General features: G+C 32.4%; 1 protein-coding gene across 3 annotated transcripts; it reads left to right on the plus strand.

Annotated features, from left to right (window-relative positions):
• On the plus strand, positions 1–27432 carry LOC134253713 (short transient receptor potential channel 7-like). Of its 3 annotated transcripts, XM_062736293.1 has the most exons (17): positions 6857–7018; positions 7844–7901; positions 10484–10596; positions 14933–15091; positions 15412–15903; positions 16207–16383; positions 17438–17602; positions 19946–20198; positions 22527–22666; positions 22936–23035; positions 23958–24109; positions 24637–24791; positions 24944–25142; positions 25292–25522; positions 25661–25798; positions 25922–25988; positions 26112–27432. In XM_062736293.1, the coding sequence occupies exons 1-17, from the start codon at positions 6872–6874 to the stop codon at positions 26675–26677; spliced, it is 3312 nt and encodes a 1103-aa protein (XP_062592277.1). In that variant the 5' UTR covers positions 6857–6871; the 3' UTR covers positions 26678–27432. The 3 variants fall into 3 exon arrangements, with proteins under 3 accessions (XP_062592285.1, XP_062592277.1, XP_062592294.1); XM_062736301.1 differs by lacking the exons at positions 6857–7018; positions 7844–7901 and adding an exon at positions 1–218; XM_062736310.1 differs by lacking the exon at positions 7844–7901 and having other exon boundaries at positions 6937–7018.
• The last annotated feature ends 562 nt before the right edge of the window (positions 27433–27994 follow it).

Genomic DNA, 27994 nt, shown 5'->3' on the forward strand with positions numbered 1-27994 from the left:
TAATATAGGAACATTTTTCCTACCTTTAGTTTCAGAATGTGTCATGAAATTTACTCACGCTACTTCGATAGACTTCTAAAACCTGAAAGACTTTTCAATGTTGGAATAATTATAATGTGTTAGAAATTTTGTGTTTTGACAAATCATGGATTCAAAAATCCGGTCAAGAAACTTTTACCGTGCTGGGAAAGGTTTTATCATTGCTAAGCGTATTTCAGGTAAGATGTTTAGAGAATGGTAAGCACTTGTTTATTTTCACAGCTTCAATGAAGAACAAGTTTTTCAGGAAGCCCAAAATGCCGACCGAGATTTATAAATATTTTGTTCTTCTATGTCTAATGTATCACAATCTATAAAATATTTTTGCGAACCCTTTCAAGATTGATTATCCGTATTAGGGATCTATCTAAAATGATGACTTAAATAATACTGATCAATATCATAATCAAAATCAGTAATACGTTTTTAGAAATGATCAAATATTGTTGATATAGTTTTGAAATTTTTGTTTACAATGTTGGCACTTGTGACTGTTTTATAGCGATATTTTGTTAGCAATTTAGTATTTGATCAAACCTAAAAACGACTCTGTAATCCGCCAATGTAAGATTAAAAAAATACATATTGATTTCAGTTATGTAACGAAGACTCAAAGCTGTGTATAGAAGTATAGAAAAGTCAAGAAGATAAATACATTTTTTTTTTAAAAAGTTCCCATTGCATAACATGCACAATCTTTTCATATACATTGAGGTCTAAACACACGACGTTTTCACATATTTTAAGGGTTTTAAATCCAGTTAGATAGACGAGCAGGGTTTTTCTGATCTTTTAGTTTATTTGATATACTGCTCTAACAATTTTTAATGAAGCTACTAGACAGTTTTCTATTCTGGTGTACCTTCTGAAGTAATGAGAGTTAACTTCTGTATACCATCTTGTTGAAATAAGCTATTTCGTTTAAGGAATGTTTCTTTTAGTCTTGTTTGTCTTTGTTTTCCCATTTTTATAAACAAAAAGATTGCTGTAATTTCAACAATTTTCGATGATCGATGTCTGATGGAAGAAAAACAACTAAAATTGAATTTCAATGTTGTTCTGCTATAAGACGACGATATTTCTGTTTATCTGGAATCTGACAGGCGTTAGCCTTTAACTTTGATGTGCTCTACGTAGCTGTATTTGCTAATGGATACATGTTAATTACTTTACTTGATACTCTTTAGACAGATCAATTTGTCCTTTACTGATTTCATTGATGTAATTGATTATTTTAATTTACTGAATAATGCAGACAAGAAGGCATGTCTCTAAACGTGATCATCTAATTTATCGGATGGGCTGATAATTCGTCAAAATAAGGACTTGACACCGCTAGTTTAATTCAAATAAAGCTGCATTTTATAAAATCAATTCTGAGCTGCTGAAATGGAATTGAGTGTTATGTGATTGAATTATCTGTTTCTATATAACATTTTTAATCACTGATATTCAGTTCTGAAAAGGAATCTTTGAAGTGATGGAATTTAAGTGTCGTGTCGGACCTGTTTTTAAAAAAATATATATATATATAACACAGAAGCAGACACTTAGTACAATCTACTTTCTTCTAACATCGAAGTTATCAGCGGAAACTAAAACTTAAGAAAAAATAAAAAAAAAGGAATAGTGTCGAATTATGTTTTGCATCTTTGGAGTTCTTGATTCTCGCACGTGCTCTCGCTCTCAGGTTGAAATTGATTTTCTTTGAGATGTGTTTACTGTTGTCAGTCTGCCCTGAGTTTCTTTCAGAAAATAGACACTCATCCAGCCTGTTGTTTAAACAGATATCTGTGGAGATATTTTCCTTAGTCCGCCAGAACTCAGATACTTGGGAAATCTACCCCACACGGACAAAAGGTGCTGCCTCATTAAGCCAATGTCAATTCTTTTGCTAAAACAGAAGTAAAAGACATGATTCTTTGATTGCCTCTGTTTAGATACTAGATTTCTTTAATTAGGTATTTGATCTCTCATATTGTCTGTTCATTTTCTTGACAGAGGTGCATCATTAACTGTAATTTATCTTTGCTTAATGTCAATATTTTTGAAAGAAATGCAGAATCACTTCATTTATTGAGACCTGACTCCGCCGAAAACAAACTATTTTTTAAGTTCGTTATCTTTGGTTACGGAATAGCAAATCGACTTACCTGTAAGCATCTTAAATACGCCTTTTTTTGGATACCTTTTTTCATTATCAATATTTTAGTTCATAGTTCCTCTTGGATGAAGGTAAATAAAAGTTTCAAAACAACTAAAAGTTCCAGAAAAAATTTTGAGCTAAATATTATATTTCGGTAAGAGATCAAAAGAAAAATTATAAAAATCAAAATTGTAGACTTACTCATGCTTTATTTTTTGGATATTTGATATTTTAGATGAAATTAGACTTATTTCAAGATCCTCTTATGTTACTTAATACATTTAAGCAATTATATAATATAACGAAAATAAACAACAATTAAATCAATACAGAAGTGTCGTAATCGGGGTGTAATTAAGTAATAAATTCTGAAAGTCTAAGAAAAAGCAGAGACGATGAGGTTTTGACTTGTCACTAAATGGCTTAATATTTCCAAATTGGCTTTTTTAGAGAAGGAGCAAGGGATTGTTCTTGTTCCTGAGTGGGAACGAAGAAATTGAAGATCTTCTGTCAATATTTTATCATGTTACAATGGTACACACGTCATTTAGTTTCGTCTGTTGGGGATATTATTTTTCAGTATATCAAATTTAGAACGAGAACTGCTGCGCGTCTTATTGCCTTTTGTTTGGATTTTGACCATTTAATGAAGCTAAACAGAGAAATGTTTGATTAGTGATATTGTTCAAAAGAGTAACTTAAGTGTTATTAGTTAGTCGATGAACGTACATGTTTTATCGGTGATCTTTCTAATGTGTATAAAAATCAACAGGGCTAATAATGATTTTTTTTATTCCAGTTTTTACATTTGATTTCAAAGATGAATGTATTTGAGTGAAATGTATAGAATGTTTTGAGAGTGTACCTGACAATGGTATAAGATGTATAATACTAAAGCTTTTATTTACTAAATATATTATCCACTCTGAAAAAAATCTCTAAGAAATAAAAACATAGCACAAAGAAAACAGACACAGTTTCAAGTGGTTTAAAGAGCATTAAAGTGACTTCCAACGAGTGTATTTTCTTTAATGCTTGAAATATTTACTACTGATAAAGAAGCCGAATTTTGATACATGTATTATATTCAAAGATATGTGGTGTTTTTGTATCATTCTTTCAATGAGTATGAACTTGTTGGAAAATTGAATTTGTTTTAAATCTATTGGAATGAAATTGTATAATAGATGAAATACAGCCATATATCATAGGACAATCTAGTGATTTGTTGTTGTTTTATTCATAATTCAAATAGCTAACTTATCTGCTGTTTGAAGAGAAACAGAATACGTGATTGTAAATCATAGAGGAGGCACCACAGAGTACTGATACAATATGATGATAAAAAAGATTCTGACACTCGAAAAATCCAGAAACAAAAACGATTATGTCGTATAATTCTTAAAGAACTTTAAAACTACTGTTAGGATATTTACATGATATGTGGAAGAATCGTCATTTTGAACGGAAAAATCTCTGATGGTTTTGAATCTTATATCAAATTGACACAGACTAGCTACATTGTGATGGTGATTATCGAGCGATTTGATGGAGTGTTTTGATGCCTGTTTTATAGATTTGTATGTTAAACTATCGGCTAAGGCGAGTTAGATATCAGTTCCGCTAAAAAAAAAGGTCGACGTCATGGCAAGGAGATTTATTAACAAGACAACTCCCTGATGCTTTTGTTAAAGAGAAATAGATATCCCTCTGAGAGAAAGAAAAAAGAGAGAGGGGGAAAGAGCTTTAAGAACCAGCAGATACCAGAAAGAAATGAAATTTCTTGCTGTGGATTAAATTTAAACATATTTCATGGACGTTTTATCAATTAATGAAATTAATATTCATTGAATTTCATGTCAACTCAAAGGTTTCGAAGTAAATGACACAAAAGAATCTGCGACATCTGCCTCATACTTGGGTGTTTTACTCCATGAACGTATAAATAAGAGGAATGACCCACTGGCAAATGACATAAATATTATGATGATTTTCCATTGTCAACTTTCCCCTATACATGTAGAAATATATCACAATTATCCGTATATGAAGCGATGGTTATGTCTTCCCAAATGATCTAATTTTCTTGAAAAATGATCTTTGTGTCCAGAATTTCAGACATTGCTCTTTTAAGCAATAAACCTTAATATGACGCTTCAATTACCCATTGTTAAAACTAATGAACAACAACCTACATGTAGCTAGTGAACTACCGTCTGGTCATTTTCTTAAAACAAACAAAAGCAAACAGTTCTTTATTTTCAGAAAAAACTACAGACTCTTAACAAAAAATATTATGAAAGTTTTTGGGCTGATTATTTTCACATACTACCTGGATAATTGCCTACTTTTGGTCGAAAGAAACACACGACGATCTCTAATTCAATTCGATACAGCCCTTAATTTGAACCTCATTTCATTGCTTCTGTATATAATTTTTGTTTTTTAATATACAGAATTGGATGATTATATAGATATATTTTGATTCAATGGGTGGGTTGGTAGACAAAAAATAAAAACTTTATGGATATATAGTTAACAAAAACATAGGTATCTTGGTCACGTGGTCTCCAAAAACCACATAGCTATTGTCAATCAGAAACATCTTTTTATTATCAATTCAAAGTATTTGCGTGTATAATCAGAATGTTTTTTACGAAATAATTTTGCGAATGACCAGTGACAATGCACATTTACGAGTTTGGTTTTAATTGGAAAAGAAAATCAGCTGTCAATGATATCAAAAGGCCTGGGGCCCGTTTTACAAAGGGACTTACGACTTAAGACCAAATCTAATTCTTCGTATGACTTTGTAATAAACATCGATTGAAAATTATTTTCATATTATTAAAAAAAATGTGGTAAGATATTTTAACACACATAATTTTGGAAAAAGAATTCTTAATTTTGCAAAATTTTACAATCATCTCTGAAGTTTTTGGTCATAGTCTTAAGTTCTTTCGTAAAACGGGCCCCAGGATTTTAATTTATCGTGAGGAATACTTGTATAAGTTGCAAAGTCGTAAGTTTTTATGTTGTTGATTTTGGTAAAGTTTTGTGATTTCAATTGTTCAAAAAGTTCCTTTAGTTTTTTTTAGTATCCACATCTGATTTACATCACTTCACAAATATACTGTTGCACAGTACTTTTGAAGTTTCCTCTTCACTACTGTTAATATTTTAGTGATGAGTAAAGAAAGAAGCTTGCAATTTGTAGAACATGAATTGGAATCCCCTATATATCTTTGTTAGTAAGGATTTTAATGAAGTTTCGGAATTAAAAATAGATATGGTAATTCAAATTCATTTGTTTGTTTGGAATATTAAAAATATTCAAAACTGACAAATTATTTTGAAGAATTTCCTCCCTAAAAAGGAAACTATGAGTATAAATTGGACTGCCACAAGTAGAATTAAATCCAAGTTCCTCTAAAATACATCTTATATAATGAACCTTACATCCACAAAGACAATGTTGTTACCTACTTTGTCTGCAGGGACCAGTACGTACTGATCATGTTATCTATCCAATTCTCTTTTTACTTCTGGATTATTGAATACAGAAGGATAGATGGTTTTCATATTGCCCCTCAATCGCTTAATGCGCAATTTTAACACACATATGATCCTTTTGATCTATTCTGACAAAGTGTCAAGGTCTTCCTTACATACTTGTTGCTATTTTGTTTAAAAATGAAGGTTATTTAATGTCGAGGGTGAAGATAACGAACAGGCCTCGCTCTGTAAAAATAAATTATTTACAGTAAAATTCTATGAAGAGGGCATACTACACAGACCTCTGGAGATTCCAGAGATTGGATCAGGTGCCTAGGACAAACAATAATCCCATGTTTTCTCTTCAAACCTGCCGTGAGCCATATATAGAATAATGGATAGATTACGTAGTCAATTCTATTCAAATTTTCTTATTCGATTTTCGTTAATACCCTGTATATAAAGTGCATTTGAAACTATATATTTTAAGTGTGAGAAGTCGTGTGACTGAACATACATGTAGTTGTTTACATCATCGAAGAAATGACGGTTGCCATCACCGTTAGAAAACTTTCATGACGTTCTTTAACGCGTGGCGCTTTTTATATAGTGATGACAACAGTAATATTTTATATGATAGTAATGACCTCCTCTTTATTATGAAAATAAATCTTTTCAAAAGATATTTCTCTCTTTTAAAAGCGCTACGTGTATGTCTTTAACACCTAAAGATATCTTTCTAAGAGAAATAGCTCCTACACGAAAGATATATCACCTTTAAGTAAGAGAGCATCTTTTTGAACCGAAGAAATATCTTGTTTTCGAAGTGAAACACGAAACACTGTGCTACACATGTTTTATTTAGTAATATTTCATTTTCAATATTCTATCCCACCATTTTGATTTTTTGGTTGTTGAAGCATTGCACTGGTGGCATACTTTGATAAGGGGGAGAATAGCTATATAGCATCTGGAAAAATTAACTTCATTTATCGATATTCCATGTTATACTAAATAACGATTAGATTTATGATTTATCGATATTCAATACATGTAAAGACACTGCTTGATATATCGATATACAGCATGGCAAACTAACATGTACATTAAATGGCGCGTGATCGCTTGATTTCAGAGCTCCGTTATATCCGTTTTGGCACGGAGGTTCGTTGAAAAACGAGAACAGTAAAAATGCCATTTCTCAGACCTTCTGTTCGGCACTCTCTTCTAAATACAAACAAATCGTTCAAAATTTCACAGGTTGTTCATAAGGAAAACAGCAGTGATATGGTTTCTATCAAGGGGAGGTTTAATTTCTTAATAAATATTTTGTTTTTGGTAAGTAAATTTCAGCTATTTGAATAATTACAATTAAAAGTTATATCAAACTTTAGAATTTTGGTTTTCGAGAATAGCCGTAGATGGAAAATAATTAAATAAAAAAAAAGGGAAAAGTAACAGACATTCTGACACAAATTTCATGTAAAGCAGCATTTAGATCTACCAGTGACGATTGAAAATATACCAATGCACAACAGAACATGTAATTTCTTGATTGTTGACCTTTGCCCGACAAAACAATCCCTCTCTACTTAGAAATAATAAATATTTATTTTGTCTTTATGATGTACATGTATAGTTTCGTTCCCTATGGTCGTTTACGAAATGTTCCAATTAGAATAGACCGATACGACGGATGTCTTCACCGAACAGAATGACGGTTTCTGGTTAATCAACACTTAGATTCCCATTCCTTCTATTGTTGTTGTATGGACTGAGTATGCTAGAACAGAGGAGTAATCCTTTTTTGGTAAATGAACAAAAAATCCCCAATCGATTATGAAAATTCCTTATGCTTTGTTGGACAAATTATTCCAACGTTTAAAGTGTTAGCTTCGGCTTTTATTGTGAGTACGTTTCATATTCTCTTGAGGTCTGGATTTTGATCCAACAGTTTCTAAGAAAATGTAATTGACGGCCAGATTTAAGAAGTTTGTGGATATCGTGAACTAAATAAATTACGTCACGTTTTCTTTTATTATCTTCATTATGCTGGAAAATTACATAATGAATGTAGGATTTCATAAGATGTAGGGAAAAACTTTTCATTACGACATGAAATAGACTAGCTTCTGAGGTTTCTCGGCTCTTCTCATCATGCAGGCGGAAAAAAGAAAATACAAGTACTGCGTTCTTAAGCGCTGTTCTACATTCCCGACCAGTAAGTACTTCCTTATTCTAAAGTAATTAGTAACAAGTGTATTTAATTCATTGTTTCTCTATAATTCTAAGAGTCAAAATACCAACCATATCGTTGTTATCAAGCCTGTTCTTTCTAATAGCTAGATGATATCAAGAAAAAAAATAATATAAAGAAATTATTTCATTGAAAAAAGTTGTAAAGACCAGTTGAGGATTTTAATAAATAAACTATACCTAGCATTTCAATGTGAAATTTAAAAGATATTCTGCGTTTAACTCAGAATCATTGATCTTATCATACTTTTTGATGACACGAATTGATTCATCTCAAATATCTTAATTTATCTTGTGGGCGGATTCATTTGTATATCTGATAATCATTATTAAGAGAGAGAACATTAAAGATATAAAATGTATCATATTTTCACATACAAAATTTCAGCATTGACAGAATATGCCAAAGAGCAGGATTTACAATTCAGAACCCCAAAGCTATTTCTATCTATATTTGATCCTAGTCACTTCTAAAAATGGAAATAAAATCTATTAAGTGTCATACCTCATAAAGCATTCAATTTGTATGTTTAAAACATGATATAATTATTCCCTTGAAATGGCCAAAAATATAGTCCTGCCATTTTTCCAAAACTCTTTGTTGCAAGAATTGAAGTTAATAGGTTTTAAGAACCCTAGCAAGTTGCAAAATTTTTATCTCGATTAAATAATCATTGATCTATCTAAGAATTTAATCTTAAACGAATCTATTTTTTTTTAAATTATGAACGTGGATTAGGATAAAGAATCAGAATGTAACATTCCGATTCAAATTTGATGTCAAAAATGCAAGATCGGGTATATATTATTTTGTCATCTAGTGAATTTACATGTCCTGCATAGTAAAACTAAACCTGACATCATAGAAGATTAACTACGACAACAATTACAAGTGGTGAAACTATAATTTTTAATGTGAATTAAAAATATTCCTGATTTGAAGTAAAGAGACAAAACTTCATTTTTTTTTACCTGTAAATGTTACGTGATGCTGATCAGGAATATATGAAATTAGTTTAAAGCTTGTAAGCAACGGTTCTGATTTTTTTAACCCCTCCCCCTACCCCATATGTGTGTGGAACACTTTTCTTTTTTCTCTATCTCGTTTTATGTACCTAAACGTACGATTTATTATTCACATGAAGTCAGTCTCTTTACAAATAAGTCAAAATTATGCAAAAGAGCACATGGCGTGTGTGAGTGGTCGACATGGGATGCTTACTTCTCCATGGTATCTGATCCTACCGCTGAAGTTTTAGAGATCCGTGTTTGTTTTCCCTCTGATTAATAGTGTTTCAACGGACTTTCGAAACCGATAAATGTTCGTCATCTTCATATTGAAAATAAGCCTTAAATTTCATTGATTATGAAAATTTCATAAAATATGAAAAGCGTAAAATTAAATTTTAAGTAATCGATTATTTAATTAATTTAATCGTTAGAAAATATTATTAGCATAAAAGTAAAATGGTTTTATTAACTCTATTGAATATTTGTTCTTGTTCTTTAAATTTAATTTCAATGTATTTTACTTTTATATAGTTGTAGTAAAAATATACCTCTGACATTTTCGGAAAAAAGAGAAAATAAACCAATCTTTCTTTCTTTGTCTGATCATCTGTGTCGGTTTTTGCCCTTCCCAACCCACACTGAAGGCACCTGCTTGTAATCGATTACCTTCGGTAGATGGTAACTTGTGATTATACTGTCTCTCTGCCGATTCCATGCCGACTTAATCTTGATTTCTTTCGAGGAACTGCTGGGGAGGATATTGTACTTACTTACACACAACCCTGTAAATAAAGACCACAAGCTGTAGGAATTGTTTTAGTGATACAAAATACATACCGCTTTTCCAGAAAGTGGAAGAGTTTGATTTCTTATTGATAACCAAGTTTCAGCGCTTGCAAATTTATCTTCGCGCACCTCTCATTTCACTTTATTCATATCATATATATTCATTGTTGAATGTTTGATATTTTATTCAGCTATATTTAAGTAGACGGGTGTCAACTGATTTTAGGAACATGATAAATACGATAAATTACCAAGATCAAATATTAAGGACACATGCAAACCTCTGTTTGATTCGTCTCATTTAATTAATTGTACAGGTATCATATTATACTACTTGCTTATCTAATTTTAATGTCTTTGCTTGGGTTGGAATATATTATTTAATTCACATAAAAGATGGTCATTACTGTGTAGAACCAGTGGGGAAATCAGTGATAATTATCCAGATTACCTCACCTGAAACTACCTGATTTCCATGGTTACATTTATATAATTGAGCAATTTATCATCTATTTGAATCTCTTTAGTATTTGTAACAGAAAGTCACGTGAAAATATACACGCACAAACTGAGAAAATTGTTTTAGAGATTTGTTTTCTCCAAAATACTTTTCGGATAAAGATCTGGACGTACAGAACATCAGTTAAATGTTCGTTGTCCTCTGACACTTGTCCTTGTGGCCGGTTTATAAATAGAGGAACAATTCTGATGAATAATGGAAATTGTGATCTTTGTTATTTGTCTTTACAGCGACCCGTAGCAATGACGTAAACGACAGCATGCCGTACAAATCACACAAGGACAAAAAGTCTCTATCCCGTCTGAACCTGTCCAGTGAGAAAGCCAGCAGCAGTAAAGGACAGGTAAGTACCGTTTCCTAAGTATAATTACTGTACAAAAAAAGTACAAGACTGGTGAGTACCGTATTTTTAAGCAGGGTCAAAGTAGAGGGGAAAAAGCAATGGAAAAGTACCGACTTTTGAAGGCAGTAATACAGATAGTCTTCTAAAGGAAATAGGAAAAAAGAACTGATAAGTACTAAATTATATAAACGGTCCCAGGAGAGAAAAACACAATAAAGGAGCGGTAAGAACAATATTCTAATGATAGCATAACAGAGTTGGTTATACTTGGGCAAAAAAGAAACATATTATTAAAGTTAGGAAAACACAATTTTATCTTCTAGCTAAAATTTCCAACAACTTCTAAAAACGAGGTAACTCATTGATAAAAAGTTGATGAAAGAGGAACAGCAACAATATCAGTTAAGTCATCTTTTCATAAGTTCTATGATCGATACAATGAACAATCTAAAATTACCTAGAGTCAAATGCTGACTGAAGTTTTCCAGAGTAATTGTTACAATTTACGCACCGAATTGTCGACGAATTTTACTCTCCGCTATTTCCCGATCAAGACAAAGAGCACTTGGCGGTTGTGACTGGTTGGCAGGGAATGCTATCTCCTCAATGGCACCTGATCCCACCTCTGATGTTTTAGAGGTCCGTGTTTGCTCTGCTCCTGATTTGCACTTTTTGAATGGACTTTCAGCTTGAATAATATACACTTGTATGGGTGCGAGTGGGATAGCTCTTTTATCAAACCCGCGACAGGGAATTATTGCCCGAGGGCTTGCCCGAGGGGAATAGTCCCTGTTAAGGGTTTGATAAAAGAGCTATCCCACTCACAACCAGTGGATAAGCGTTTTATTATACTGATGTATAATATAATTTCTGAGGTTTGCATTTTTTGGAGTAAGATAATACTGCAAGAATAATCTGAAATCCTTATGATGTCACAATGCTACTGAAGTCATTATGACATCGATATCATTAGTCAATAGAAATAATCGCTTGAAATCAAAATTGGCGGCAAAAATTGCATGAAAATTTTCCGAGGGTGGATAGCAAAAACTATACCCGGGGTATAGCTTTGCTATGCGTGAACTATAAAAGATCGTTATTTTACCTTCTGAACTTTATATAGCAAACAGTTTAACAGAAGTATAATAATGTTTGTTATCTCCATTCTCCATGGGTTTTATTCAGAAATATATAACACTTTTAACACTTAAAAAAATCTTAAGTTAAATCATTGATACAGGGGCTACATTCTAATTTTCACATTACCATTTAGAATTTCTGAAAACAATGAAATAATGATATGAGTTTTTATCATTTTATTATATGCAATATATTGTAAGGATAATAAATAGATTGATCGATCCTGTTAATCTGATAATGATTCTAGATTATAAACAGAACAAAAAAACGAACCTCTGGAAACTCAGGAAATGGGAAAAAAAATTACAGTAAAGATTTTAAAATCTAAAAATATTTCCATTTCTAATTTTTTTCTCTGCGATAACTCTTTGAAAGTTGTCGGAGTTTATTTCTTGATAATTCTGCCGGAATGTAAATTAGCAGGTCGAAAGGTCAGGAGCTTAGGAGGCCTAAAATGCATGCAAATCTCGTGCGCATCTGTCTCTATGTCTGACGCTAAGGTGGCAAAATTTGCATGTAAATCTCGTGCAGCTGCCTAGGTGTTTGACGTCACTGGGCGATTACTATTGAAATTGGCATGGAAGTCCTCGTGTAATTTAAGTCTATTTCTACAGTTTTAAAGTCTAAATCTACCATTTTATTTCAATGAAAATATAAGGAATCACTGTCTAGTTAGGAGAGTATGCTAGGGACAACAACAATAGTGGGAAACATGGAATAATTTTAGCATAACGGGCTTCGCCCGTTATGCAAATTATCCCATGTTTCCCACTATTGTTGATGCCCTGGCATACTCTCCTAACTAGACAGTGATTCCTTAAATGTATTTTTTTTTTAATTCATAAATATCGCCGTTGGTAGAGATCTTGCCAATTCAAGCTTCTCTTTCTAATAAACAAAGGTAGTAATATATCTTATAACCCACAAAGTTAAATGACTTGTCTGTAAAACACAGAAATCGGTAGCCAATAACATTTTGTTTAAGAAAAGTATACACCATCAAGAATTTTTATGTTTTACGCTCATTTCTGCCATGCTTTCAGTTTTCGGATGATTTATAAAATGGTTCTCTTCAGTTTTATTGGCGACATCCTGATAAAAGCATGCACTCAAGTGAAAACAATTATCATGAATGAAAATATAAAAGTATGTGGAACGAGAATTCATCCATTTTATTAAATTTGCAGCCTCTATTACTATGAATGTTGTGTTCTAGATCTTAAAGACAGAGACGTCATTATTCTAGAACACACTTCATTTTTCTGCTGTCTGCCTCAGTTGATTATTTTATAATTTACAATAACAATATAGGGCTTGTGTTTTGAAGCTGCTGTAAACAGAGAAGATTAATTTTTGAGTTCTGTAAATCAAGGAAAACCATTGAAAACTGTTTGAAGCTGTGGTAATGAGATATCTAGGCTTCAAAGGTATTTTTCTTAATGATAATAAGCAGAACGCTTTTTTCAGGTTATAACTACATGTGCGTGAATCGTATTCTATTGAAATTCACGATGAAACTTTGTAAATTTATATTTTCAATTTTTTGAACTTGAAATATAGATAACGAATAATTATTATACCCAAACGTCATAGAATGAAACATATGTAGAAAACAAACAGTATTCAAGCTCAAAACAAAACAAAATTGGAGCAGAGCAAACACAAAAATATACAAATGGGGACCAGAACCAACACGGACCTCTAAAAATATCAATAATGGGATCAGGTGCAGTAAGGAGTAAGCATTTCCCCTCGACCTTTCCCACCGGCTGCCGTGTGCTCCTTGTCATAATCGGGCAAACACACAAATTCGTAGAAACTTCAGTGCGTGTTTAATGGCCCTACAGTATGTATGGAAAATCAGCCAATAGTCCACTTAACGAAAGATTGTATTTGCTGACAAGATCATTTTTTCAACCAATAATACGTATGCAAAATGATGATATTCTTAATTCATCAAGTTTTTTCCAACAGTTTGCCTCGTTTTAGAAATTGTTCGAACCAGCAGGTGAAGTACATGTGTAAAGTTCTTATGCAGAATAAAATGGATATATTGATAAATAAATGAGAAATCGAGACAAGAAAAATTGAAGGACATGTCCTTCTATTTTTCTTGTCTGGATTTCTCATTTATCACATTTATCATAAAATTTCTTTGCCAAGTTAACAACTTTTTCCGAAATAAAAAACAGATGTGTCAAATTTTTGCGGTTTTTATAATCTCAAGGGATAAATATATATGTTCCACTTATACAAACTGTAATTTTAGGAATCCCCTTTACTTACAAAGGAAACTATGGGTATAAGTTTGAATACGACTTACAGAATTAAATCTGACTACCTCTAAAAATACAGCTAAAATAACGAATCTTACAAAGACAAATGGTATTTTCTCCTGTTTTGTTTGTTTACCCAGTTTCAAGGGGGAAAAGTAATTTAAGGTACTGTCGCTTATTATTTTGATTCTGCAACTGCATGGACATTGTTGATTCTAGACACTACCACAAAACCAACGCCTGGCACAATGTAATGCGCAAATATTCTCAAATGTTGCAAAGACAAGGTACATGTACATTAAAACATGACAAATATATCTTATACTTTAGATTTGCACTGGTCAATCACGCCAAGTTAATAGGTAGGCTGTACAGCTTATGAAATGATCAATTCGTTCGCGCCTGAACATTCTAAATACAGCAATGGGAAGAATATAAGGTGCACTAAGTTAGCACAATCAATCAATAAAACAAAGCAGAATCCCAGCAGATAGGGCACTTTACATGCATCTTTGTATCATTACTCTTTTGTTGCTTTGGGCACAAGAAACAAATATGTTGGAAATATTAATAGAAAAAATCGTAATAAATATTTCAGGAAAGATAAAACTAACAAGGTGCCTTGAGATGAATAAACTTCAATCGAATTTAAATATGTACTTGTATGGCATCACTGAAATTTGAAACTAAAATTCAACTCACAGAACAATAAAGAAAAACAAAGAATAAATAAAAACGACAATAAACATACCTTAAGCATTGTTATCCACAAATATGTTTTAAGTTTATGTAAAATGAAAATTTAACAACCGTAAAGTTACTGGCCATGAAATTGGCGAAAACAGAGGAAGAGAGTGTCTCTTTTTTATTTATGTAACCATCATTGATTATAATAATAACATGAAATTATTAAATTTTAGCTGTCAGATCTTGAAGAGGAGTTTATTTTTGCCGCTGAGTTTGGGGACATTCCGACCGTAAAACGACTTTTGGAGGAACATCAGAGCTTCAATGTTGATTTCAACGACATCCTTGGTCGCACTCCACTTCGCCTAGCAGTCGGCAATGAACACTTGGAGGTAATTTATATTTCACTGAGAGCCTCTCAGCATCTGTTCAATATCATACAACACTGATGTGAATATAAAGTGTTATGGATTGCTATCGACAAACTATTTAAAGAGAGACTAATTACCAAAAATAGGTAGACTTGAAAAAAAAATAGAGAAGATCATAATAAATATAACAGCAACTCAGAACTCTTATTCATCTAGAACTTCAGAAGTAATTAACTTTTTTAGAGTTAAAGAGATATTCTGCAGTTTAATTGTATTTTGAAGTGTAGTTGCACATTTAAAAACCACTCACTTAGAAGTGGTATTTTGTATTACAATGGCAGGTTGTGGAACTGCTACTTGATCGTTCAAACGCTTCCAGCATCCACGAAGCTCTGCTACAAGCTATAAGTGCAGGTCACGAACAAATTGCTGAGACAATATTGAAACATCCCAAGTACAGAGACGTCAAACGAGAAAACAAACGTTTTGGAGAGACGGATTACTTCTTTAATACGACCAGTGAAGACTCTCCGTTTTCTTCTGATATTACACCTCTTATACTCGCAGCAGAAAGGAATCAGTTTGAGATTGTCCAACTTTTGTTGTTAAGAGGGGAGACAATCAGGAAGCCCCATCATTACTACTGTAACTGTCAGGAGTGTAGTAACAAACTGGTCTTTGACCAGTTACGATTAGCCAAAACTCGATTGAACGCCTACAGGGGACTGGCCAGTAGTGCCTATATATCTTTGTCTAGTAACGATCCAATACTTACTGCATTTGAACTTGCCAGGGAGCTCAGATGTGTGGCAAAAGTTGAAAAATATTATAAGGTGAGAATTCAAAGAATGTCAGATGAGAAAATAGTAACACATTGCAATATCTATCAGAACATTTAATCAATATTCTTGTTTTCCTAAGAAATTTCTACTTATCTAGAACACTTTGACATCCCTTAATCAAAGCCAAGAAAACCCCAAATAACTAGCGTCTAAATTAAAGATATTCCTTTTATTTTGTACATCTCTAGAGATAAATTGTATGATTTATAGTAATGATGTATCCAAAATGCCTCCAAAATCTTGATGATATATTTTAATTTCTGTTTTGTCGTAATTTTTTTGGTTTACTTTCAGAGTGATTATTTAGCATTAGCAGATCAATTAAGTGAGTATGTGGTTCGATTACTGGACAAGGTTAGAGGTCACGACGAACTAGAAAAACTTTTGAATAAAAAGAAACGTGAGGCTGATGATGAAACATTTGAACAATTATCCAGACTGAAATTGGCAATTCATTACAATGAAAAGAAAGTAAGTTATTTTAAATAATTCATATTTTTCTTGCATTAGTTTGTTGATAAAAGAAATCAAACCAAAATTAAAAACAAACAAACAAACAAGCAAAATAACAACTTGAGTCATATTTATTTACTGAAATGAATCAGTTTAACCACAAAAATTTCACTTTGTGTCCAAAATTTATCAAATATGAGATTTAAAGTGACATAAACTTGTATAGATTAAAAAGAAAGTTGGTTACAGAAAAGTGTAATGTTGAAAGTTTATATTTTCTCAATAATTTAAAAAGTTATTTTTTTTCCCTTTTGCAACTAAATTAAAAATATATCTATGTATATACCAATTCAGAGATCAATTTTTGTTCGTGTCTGTCCTTAATAATGAATTAAAAGAAGAGTTGAGAAACTAGTAAACATGAATCTAATGTCCATCCATTACCTGTTTCTTTGTTCTTTATCATCATATTAGACATATAGTTAGTTTAATAAATCAGAATCTTCAAATCTGACAGGAGGTTAACGATCTTTAAGTTTCGATTTCTTGTTAACATTCTACAAAAATTACATCTTTGAAGTTTTTTTTTTTTGATTTATCAGCATTGGTAAAATAAGTGATATGTCCACTATCACAAACAATATTCTTTACAAGGTGAATGACTTCAATTTCAAGAAAAACTGTTTGTCGTTCGTTCTGATTTATAACAGTCTTTGATAAAAGATTTGTTTTCAATTCGTTCTGATTTATAACAGTCTTTGAGAAGATTTGTTTTTAATTGATGTTCGCTTTTAAAGTTAAAAATGTATCATGATTATAATGAAATGGAAGAAAAATAAGAAAATATCAGAATGATATAAAGTAAAACACGCTTATAACGTAGTGTCAGAGACGTACGATTTTTCTTCATTATAAACGTTATTGTTATATCCGTTTAGGTTACAATATATTCTAAACTTCGGGGAAGGAAAATCACTTCACTGTAAAAATCAATTCAATTATATATCTCGTCTTATGATAAGTATAGAAGTCATCAAGATGTTCTAATTATACCATGATCATTTGGTTACAGTTTGTGGCCCACCCTAGCTGTCAGCAGAAGTTGGTCAGTATTTGGTATAATGACCTGAGGGCTATGGAGCGCTCTAACTGGTTCTTCCGGTCTCTGATGGTGTTCGGGGTCACCTCGGTGTACCCATTACTGGCCATTCTGTACTGGTTCGCTCCACATTCTAAGGTATAATCACCCGTCTACTAACCAATTCTTTAGCAAGCATTATAACATAAGGTACCGAAAATGTACTGTAACAGAAAACACACTATTTCAATACTAAACTGTTCCACTTATAATTAGTAATTTCGGGTATTTCTATTTACTTTTTCTTTATTCATTTTCCACGTATAATAGCCCTTGATTAATTAAAATTATAAAGGAAATCAAAAGAGCTAATAATACACAATATGCACACTTTACACTGTGTAATCTGTTGAACGGACCAGAAATAAATGATATTAAACATAGATTTCACAGGGAAATTAGAAAATTTCGTCTAGCTTGATTAGTAAAAAAACCTAGATGAAACGGATTGTACTTAGATTCAAAATAAAGAAATTTAATCATCATAATCCTCTAAAATAAACTGGTTCAAAGGAACACTAAAGGATATCAAGATGTAACTGTTTTAACTGTTTAACGGATGAGCAATAGACTACATTTTCACTCAAAAGTACAGAGCAGATGCGTTCCTCTAAATTTCACGCAAGAACGTTTTCAAGTGTTAGGGTTAATGGGTGTTTGACATACACTTGATAATCGGAAAGATTCTTAAATATCTTAAGGATTCTGACATAAATTTCTCATTCAATACACTTTGAAAATAATATTGCATTTGAATTGGTCTACTGGTTTTTATAAAAGCATCAGGAATTTTGACACATTTCTAAATGCGACAGATAATTTTAATCGTTTTATGTTTTGCTAATTTTCTCTTTTGTCTTTTTCTATATAACTACAGCATATCGAATCATTATGCTACAATTGCTCATTTCAGAATATTGATTTTTTTTTTTTAGAAAATTAAACACTCTAAGAAAAAAAAAAACATCTGTATGTACTATAATTGACTTTAATCAATTTCCTAGTTCATTTATAGTTCATTTATTCACGAATATAAATTTAATAAACCTATGATATGATGTATTTCAACTCGAATACATTAAAGAAAATTCGATGATAAAGAAGAATTACTTTTTTAAAAACATTTTAAACCTGGAGTGATGTTTGAATGATCTCCTCCCATGAATATCTTTTAAATATGACCATTAAACATAACGGTATACAAATGGAAATACATATATAAGAATTGTAAAAGAGAGAGATGTTAACTTATATTTATGATACTTAATATTTCCGTTTCTATTTGTTTTCTATGTGATAACTCTTTGAAAGTTAGTTGAGTTGATTTCTTGATCATTCTACCAGAATGTAAATTTCGCCCACTGATAAGTAAGGAGCAAAAGAGCCTAATTTGCATGTAAATCTCGTGCGACTGTCTTTGTGTTTGACGCTAAAAAGGCAATATGCATGTAAATCTCGTGCGTCTGTCTTTGTGTTTGACATCAGAGGGCGGGGACATTCAAAATTCACATGGGAGGCTTCCTGTAATTTAAATCTATTCGTCTACATTTTTTAAATTTAAATTTGCAATTTTATTTCACAATGAAATTGAAATATGAGAAATTATTGTGTAGTTAGTAGATTATGCAAGGGACATATTTGGATCAACGATACTTGGAAACGTGGGATAATTATCCCACGTTTCCAACTATGTTTGATGCCCTGGCATACTCTACTAACTAGACAATGATTCCTTAAAAAAATACTCATACAATAATATTCCTAAGTGTATAAAGCTTTTTCGTAGATTTAATTACATTCGTATTGAACTTGATGGTGTTTTACTTATAAATGAGTAGATAACGTAGTTACTGCAAAATCACAATTTTGGGGGCAAATTTTTCTGGTGAAAATCAATGTGTTCTTAAAATTTTTTTTAAAATATAAAATATAATTGTAGAGTAAGTACTTATATGATATTTTACTCAACGAATCACTGTCTAGTTTGTTGGGTATGCCACGCAAGGGCTTCAGCGATAGTTTGAAACGCGGGATAATTTGCATAACGGGTTAATTAGCAAATATAATCCCAGGTTTCCAACTGCCGTTGTTGTCGCTAGGATACCCCAAAAAGTAGACAATGATTTCTTATATTTGCTTATATATTTGAAAAAAAAATGTGAATATAAGATAGATTTAAAATCCATGAGGCCTTCCATGTTAATTCTAATAGTCTCCGCCCACGGACTTCGGAAACAATATAAAAACAGCCGTAAATTGAAATGCATAATTATTATGGTCTGTAAATTTTACTTGGCGAAATTTGCATTTAGATGTAATTATCGAGAAATCAGCATTAAAACTCTCAAAAAGTTATCACAGAAAATCATTTAGAAATGAAAATATATTTTTATAATGACATGTGTATCGGCGACATTAACATAATTATACACTTGTTTACAGGTTGGACGCTTCCTTCAGTATCCATGTATTAAGTTTATCGGGCATGCCATGTCCTTTGTAACTTTTCTCGTCATGATTTTGATCTCAAGTGCTGAGGGGACGACGGACCTCACCCGCCTCTCCTCTTTTTCTGGTCCCTACAAACACTACCTCTGGTACAAAAACCACAGTCGTCTGACGCTTCCGGAAGACTTTGTTGTCCGCACGAGTCGGCCAGAAATTATACAGATTGGGCTTAGTCTATGGATCATAGGTAAGTACATAGCTTATTAGTAATTCGTGGCCTTCTGCTGCATGCATGCATGATCACTTATTTGGATTTGTAAAATAAGCATGGCTATTTTAATGTAAAACTGGTATATTTATATTGGTATATAGCAAGAAATTGTCGTAGTTTTCATTAGGCAGTATACCAAACTTTGATAGATTCAGTGAACAGGACCTCGTTGAATTCTAAATGATGTCAGCCTATTTAGCTGTCTTGATATGCAGAGAGAGCTCCCTGGGGGCTTAGTCTTTTATATTACTTAAGAGATACAGTCTGAACTATTAACTGAGATGATATTCTCGTGGAATTCCAATAGAAGCTGGCCTAATCTCGGTGTCAAACCACAAATCATGCCTATAGTTCGGGATCCCGGGCTAATCATTATCGTATGGTGCTATGAATATAACTGTTTTGCATATATCTGGTTCTAAAAGACCTGATCAATCTGGTTAGTAGGTCTCCAGATCACTAATGACAAATACTATTATTTTGTGATGGATGTGATAGGTTGCGATGCAAATTATTCTATGGGGCGTTGGGTTTCAAGTGTGATTCAGCAATTAAGGTTATATCTCAGTTCATAAAAAAGAAAGGTCATTAAATTGCTCAATCAAAATAATACGAGGTATTCATCCCAAACCCAGGTAAACAGCGCCTATTAAACATGAATACAATTTCAGCTTAAAATTTTCAAATTTATTTTTTCCATTTTTTATGCTTAAAATACTTCTTTAATGTATTTTTAATGATTATAAAAAAATGATTTTCAGTTGATGGAAACAAGACAGGTTTAGAGCTCCAAACCTTTGTTATGTAAACAAGATCCATGCCATGTTTTTGTTTACAAGGATTAGATATACCTATATATGTTCGTTCGAAGCAGATTTTGTCAATAAAGACTTAATTCTAAATAAGATTAGGCAATCGCTAGTGATTTGCTGAATCTCCTTTTGTTATTAGTATGATATTTTCTATATGTAAACAAAAATAAGGCACAAGTTTTCTTTACATTATGAAAAATTTAAGTTCTGTATCTCCTTTGTAAATCAACAAATGATTTTCAAATTTTTGCTGATAATTTGAATGACCTTAATTAGAAATTGTAAACATAAAACAAAATCAGTTGGAACTGTGTCCATGTCCCTTTAAAATATAACGACATACTAGAGAGTATGCAAACATGTACAAGATATTGTAATTGAAACACGATATATTTTTAACTGACTTTAAAACATTTAATAGGTCATCCTAAGATTAATTACGACACCAATGGAGACGTTCGTTTGTTAAACATCTGTTGACCTTATCCAAACCTTCAGAGTATATAACTGACTCCCTCAAGAACATGCTATTTTAACGAAAATGAAGAATATATTTCATCTGGACATTATTGTATGTGAGATATAGAAATCTTGTTTGTGTTTGAAATATTTTACAGACTAATAAATTTTACAGACAATAAAATAAGGTTTCTTTGAACACTCTCTCTTCACTGTATATATACTGTACATAAAATCACATTTTTCGTGAAGTCAAATTTTCGTGGTTTGAGGAAAAACTCTTAGTTCGTTGGGATTTAATTTCGTGGGTAAAGAATTGTTGAATAGAAATGTTTGTTACAGTTTACATTTCTTAGTAGACATGAGTTCGTGAGTCTCTTCACGCCTCGAAATTAACGAAAATTAAATTCCCATGAAAATTTGTGATTTCACAGTATACTGTAGACTATTTAATTTCAACATGCTGAACAACATGCTGAACAAAGAAAGTAGAATTCACGGTAAAAGTATCTACACAAAGGGTCTACTAAAAGCAATAGTTCTGGTTAAGATGTTTGACATATTTAACATGAATACAACCTCTGTTTTACTAGGAACAACTACATATTCTTCATGACTTTTAGTGCGATTATCAAACGGAGTTCTAGACAAAAGTGTGCAATTTGTTAACATTTCGAGAAACTGTTTGAAAATACCATTATGTTTTCTCGAGAAACTTTGAACCTTAGTCTTGTGATAATTTTTTTTCAACTTGTTTTGCAAAACTTAAGCAAAAGCAAGATATAAGTAGAGTTTCATTGTATGTACCTAAACGGAACAGCTGTCAAAAAAGAGATCAATTTTATTTCACTGGACAATTTCTGAAAACCTGTACACTTCAGTAGTATAAAGCATGTTTCCAAATTTTAGTCTCAGAATCGTATAAAACCCTTTATCTATATACATCGTAATCATTATTTTCTTTCGTTTCTGTTTTTTTTTTTTTTTTTTTTTTTTTCAATTTGGCTATTAAAAATCTATTTACTTTTATCAGGTATGCTTTGGCAGGAGATAAAGCAGGTATTTAGTGAGGGCCTGTACGACTACTTTGATTCTTTGTATAATTACCTGGATGTGGCCGTGCTCACTCTCTATCTGTCATCATTCACTCTTAGATACGTCTGCATTTGGAAGGTACGTCTCCAGAATAAGAATAGGCAAATATCATTCAAATATCATTAACAATATTTGAAGTCTTGGTATCTTTGAATTTAAGTTCAGAATGAAACTTGTTTGATCTTCCTCGCTGGGATTTTCAATAAATGTCAATTTTGTGCATAATATCCGATACATTGAAATTTAATTTTCATTTCATTATTAAATTTCATTGAAAGGAAGTATGTATGAGGACCCCTTATAGAAACAAGCCATGGAATGTAATCTTAAAAATGCTCATTTTTCAGGTAAACGTTGCTTTAAAATATTTTGAAACTCATGAACCTTGGGAATTGTTGTTAAGGAGTGATCGGACAGCAGCACAACAGATGTACTGGATCATTGCAGGTGAGAATACTTTCAAGAAGTAGTTTGAGAATATAAAATTTAATGATTGTTTTGAGATATCATATAAATGTGTGTGTTATAAGCCCCCTCCAACTAGTAATAATCACCCGGAAATCATGCACTAGAGTAAGACACCCTTAGACAATGTGCACTACGACCCCCAGCTAGGGGAGATTCCATCTAAAGCAGGAGAATCTGCAGCGAAGTATCACTCTGGATCCACGCTTTCTTGTGGGAAGACTTACTTTAAAACTAGTTGGAGAGTCTGACCTCACCCCCTCCACAGTAGCCTCCTAAATTTATAGTCTATTAACACTCTATGAAGTGTGATAATATAACAAAACATTATAGGGTAGTGCTATTTAAATGTTTTGGACAAATCACAATTAGATTACGTATTCTATTTTACATATAAATTGGGAATTACAAAACATTTTCTTATTTGCATTTGTATAAATCTTTATTAGCTTTAAAAATAGAGATTTGCCTTTTGAATAATCAACCGTTCAAATGATGCTGAAATCTTTGACTCTGGGATCGTGGTCTTTTACTCTCAAATATGCAAGAGATAATAATGCCTTAATCGTCGTCAGTATTAGAGGGGGCTTTTATCTTTTACATAGTACTCGCCCTTTCTTATGAATGGGGTCGTTAATACTGTGTTGTGATCTTACTATGTGTAGTTTAAATAAGTTGAAACATGCATGGAATTGCTCTATCCATTAAATCGAAATTAAAGTTTATAAAAAGGGGGATTTCCTGTAGAAGGAAACCTCAGTTGAAAAAAAAGCTCCACAGTAGGTCTTCTCATTTGAAGCAATGACACTATATGCATGGAGCGAGAAGAGTAAAATAGATTTAGGAGCAGTAAGGATTCTTTCTTGCTAACGAGACCTCATTTTATACGGTACTTGTATTTTAGACAGGTTCTACTGGGATTCCCTAGACCCCCATAATATTGCAGAGGGACTGTTCGCCATTGCCAATGTCATCAGTTTTACCAGAGTCTCGTATATTCTGCCAGCCAATGAAATGTTTGGTCCCATGCAGATCTCCATAGCTCGAATGATGACGGTAAGCATTGTGAAAGTTCGAAGATTCAAAGTACACTGTACTTTACTGTTAAAGGGCAAAAAGTTTTAAAATCATTGCAAAAACATAGATAATGAACCATGCTTTGATGAACAAAAACTTTGAAATCCCAAATCAAATGTGTATTTAGACTGGTTATCTGAACTAAAGGGTGAATTCACCTTTAATAAATTGGCCCCTTTCTTCTGTTTGTAAACCTTTTTCCTTTGGACCTTGTTTTAACAATTAAACCAATATCGCCATCTGAAAAAAATGTAACAGTTCTGTTTATTAATAAATGTTAAAAGGATTTGAAGTTTGAAAACCTATCTATGTTCATGATTATGGTCTACTGAATTACCCGATAAAGAGTAGTCCAAACAAATATACAAGCTGTTGAAAACTTTTTTATATGATACTAAAGTCAGGGTGAAGGTAAAAAAGCAGGGTATTGGATGCAAACCTTACTAACTATTTATCTCTTATTTATCCTCAAGAAGTTCTGATTGATTTTTTCTCTCAATTTACAGGACATTATAAAATTTTTAGCGATCTTTCTGGTGATTCTGGTGGCCTTCATGGTTGGTTTACATAATCTGTATTGGTACTACCCAAAACAAGTGCGAGAGAAAGTTGAGTTTATGCAAAATAACATCACAGTTCGTGCAGAGGAGGCGTTTGGAATGTAAGGATTTCTTATACATGTTTTCTTATATATTAGCAAATAATTCCAACCTAATTTTGAACTTGAGTAATTTTAGCCCTGAAGAAAAGAGTTAGATATGATTAAATATTAGCTATTTTAGGAACATTTGATAAATTATATACTTTCTTCAGTCCAGACAAAACCGTGAGAACAGTGTTCTGGTCCCTATTTGGGAGAGGAGATGCCACCATTGTGGAGTTGGATGAGTTTAATCACATTTTTACTCAATATGTTGGATACTGGATATTTGGTGCATACAACTGGTGCAGTGTTATCGTGCTTCTGAATATGTTAATTGCCATGATGTCGAGATCTTTTGAACTTATACAGGTAACAAATTAAAGACTACAAGTTCATGGACTTTGAATGAGATCTTCATTTTAACAGCATAATATTATATATCCTTTGAATACGTATTTCTAGTATCTCATGCTTAAAGGTTTGATTTATTTAAAACCACTTAACCTCTCTCTATTCAGGAGGATTCGGACACGGAGTGGAAGTTTGCCCGCAGTAAGCTTTACATGGACTATATAAAGTCAGGGGCAACACTGCCCATTCCATTTAACATGGTTCCCTCCCCAAAGTCTGTATGGAAACTATTATCTCGCATTAGTCACTGTTTTTGTAAGGGAGAGACAGGGGATCTCAGACCACACCCAGGGCGAATCAAAGATGTAGAACTTTTTGCCACTAGTCCGACTGCAACGGTGAGGAAAATGCAATGGCTTCTTTTCGACTTAAAATTCAAGTAGCAACAACACATTGTTTAAAATCATTTTTTTTTGCTATACAAACATATTCTTATTTTAGTCCTCTGTTAGTAATACTGAAGTGTGTCGTTTTAGACATCAGGTTGGGATACAGTGCAATCTCAGCGTCAAGCTAATGGTATAAAGAGATTCCGAGAGAGAATGCAAACAACTAATGGTTTTGTTAGAAGTGATTCTGAACCAAATTTGTTTGAGGAAAAACTTACGTATAAGGTAAATGAAAACTTAAGTTCGTAGTTAATTTACCTCTGTGCGTGAAGGTGAGTCATTCTATGCCTTTTGCAATGTAAATAAAGTAATTCTCAATGGTACTAAAATGTATTTTTGTTTTTATAGAGGGTAATGAAAAGAATTGTCAAAAGATACATATTTGACATGCAGAGAGAAAATGACAGTAATGATGGTAAGTAATACTGGATATGAAGCTTATCTATTGTAGACGTAGTTAAAGTGAAAGTATGTTCAATCCCTTTAGTTTTTGTCCATCTCTTGACTACTTTTAAATTCGTTTTTTAATCATTTACAGATTTCGATGAAGTAAAACAGGATATTTCAAGTTTTAGATATGAAATTTTAAATCATTTACAATCACGAGAACAGGAAACGAAAGAATGTTGTGAAAAGATGGACGTGATGGAGCAGAAAATGAACCACCTGATCAAACAACAATCATTGCTGCTCAGTAAATTAGCACAAACAAACAGTGTAGATATTAATCAAAATGGGGGAAATCCTCATGATGTTTTAAGTAGGCAAGATAACAGTGAAAACAGAAAGAGTTCAAATGCACCGTTATTGACAGAAAGTGCTTATTCCTCATTAGAGGAACCATCGGGTGAGGAGGAAATCCTCCAGCAACTGTCTCAGGCCAGAAATCAGTATTTAGAGGACATTCCCGAGGAGGAGGCGGCATCTCATAGGGAGGATAGGCGTCTAAGAGTCAGACTGCGATCTGATAGCCAGGATACTAATACGTCATCAAGATTATCTCGTCAGCAGTCTTTAGATGACGAACATTACTCTACAGATGACGTCATTGTTCACGTTGTCGACGAAAATGACGTCAGTAATTCTTTTGATGAAAAACTGTGATATCTTAACATTTATTGTTGAAAATTTGGTCTTATTTATAATGCCACTTAAAACATTGCTGTGACATCAATCTTTTGTTCTCGTTGTTTAAACATTTTATCTGTATGAGTCGAGTTAGAATTACAAATGTATCATAGGAATGTGGGTAATTATTCAAATTCTACTTTATATATCTTTCTTTCTGGATAACTTTTGAACAAAGATTATGTTTTAAGTAAGATATTTGCCGAATGCAGTTCTTTATGAAAAGTTATAAGACTGTTAACGTTAGGGATTGGATTGTTTTTATATTGTAAACTTTTCGTTTAATGGGACTCAAAAAGCATCAAACATTTTGATATTTTTCATCTAGATCTGTATTCGGTATAAATCCGATATATACCATGTCAACATTTTATCGAGAACTATTTTGAACCCGGGGTATGTTTGTGTGCAGAAAAAAAGCTTATCCCATTTGAATTCAAACGATCAAAACAAGTAAAACTCTAACGAGGTAATTTGGATTGTTCTAATAACACAAATGCATATTTTGTCTGAAATGCTTCCCAATGGTGTTAATTAACCAGTTTTGGTGCTAAGATGTTTATGATTGTAAAATTGCCTCAATCCCATACTGTTACGTTACGTCCTATTATAATATCACAGTTCTCTCCTATTTCACTATTAATCTTGGTTCTTAGAATCTATACTTGTACTTGTTTGATACAGTTTCTTTTTACTTTTAAAAATTTCAAAACAACTCATTTCAATGAATATTTATACCCCCGCTTGAAAAGTGGGAGGGTATATAGTAATCGGGATTTCCGTCCGTCTGTTACGCTTTAGGGTACCCATTTCTTATCCGCAACTCCTCTTATACCAATGAGTGAAATTTAATGAAACTTTCACAGAATCTTTATTATATATTGTCATTGTGCATATCTATTTAACTTTTTGATCCGACACACATTTTGGGTTCCCCGGCCTAAGCAAAACATGGACTTTGTCATCAGTTATAATCATGTGGGAGGCGGGGGGTATCATTTAGTGAGCTCATTGCTCAGAGTACCTCTAGTTGTAATTGAATTAATTATTTAAAAACATTCTCTGTTCTAGAACCTTATCTGAAGGATTCTTCATGTCTTAAAACCATTAAACAGAAGTGCCTATATCCATATAAAGTCTGCACAAATCAACTAACAGAAATAGACATTATTAGAACGATTATCTCATTTATTGATCCCCCAAAAGATGCAGATATCCCTCGAGTAAGGATGCATTCTTCTTAACAGAGATTTATTAATTTTCGTTATATTATGTTTCAGTCAAACGAGCTGT

Source organism: Saccostrea cucullata, unplaced genomic scaffold, assembly GCF_032062105.1.
Source record: "Saccostrea cucullata isolate Sc308-1 unplaced genomic scaffold, CSIRO_AGI_Scuc_v1 ctg319, whole genome shotgun sequence".
Lineage (NCBI taxonomy): Eukaryota > Metazoa > Mollusca > Bivalvia > Ostreida > Ostreidae > Saccostrea > Saccostrea cuccullata.

What these genes read in the sequence shown, in the direction of transcription:
- LOC134253713 (XM_062736293.1), top strand. Translation starts at nt 6,872, where the DNA reads ATGCCATTTCTCAGACCTTCTGTTCGGCACTCTCTTCTAAATACAAAC. An exon ending in GCAGAGGAGGCGTTTGGAAT is followed by an intron (nt 24,792 to 24,943) that starts GTAAGGATTTCT and finishes TACTTTCTTCAG; the next exon opens with TCCAGACAAAACCGTGAGAA. An exon ending in AGAAAATGACAGTAATGATG is followed by an intron (nt 25,989 to 26,111) that starts GTAAGTAATACT and finishes AATCATTTACAG; the next exon opens with ATTTCGATGAAGTAAAACAG.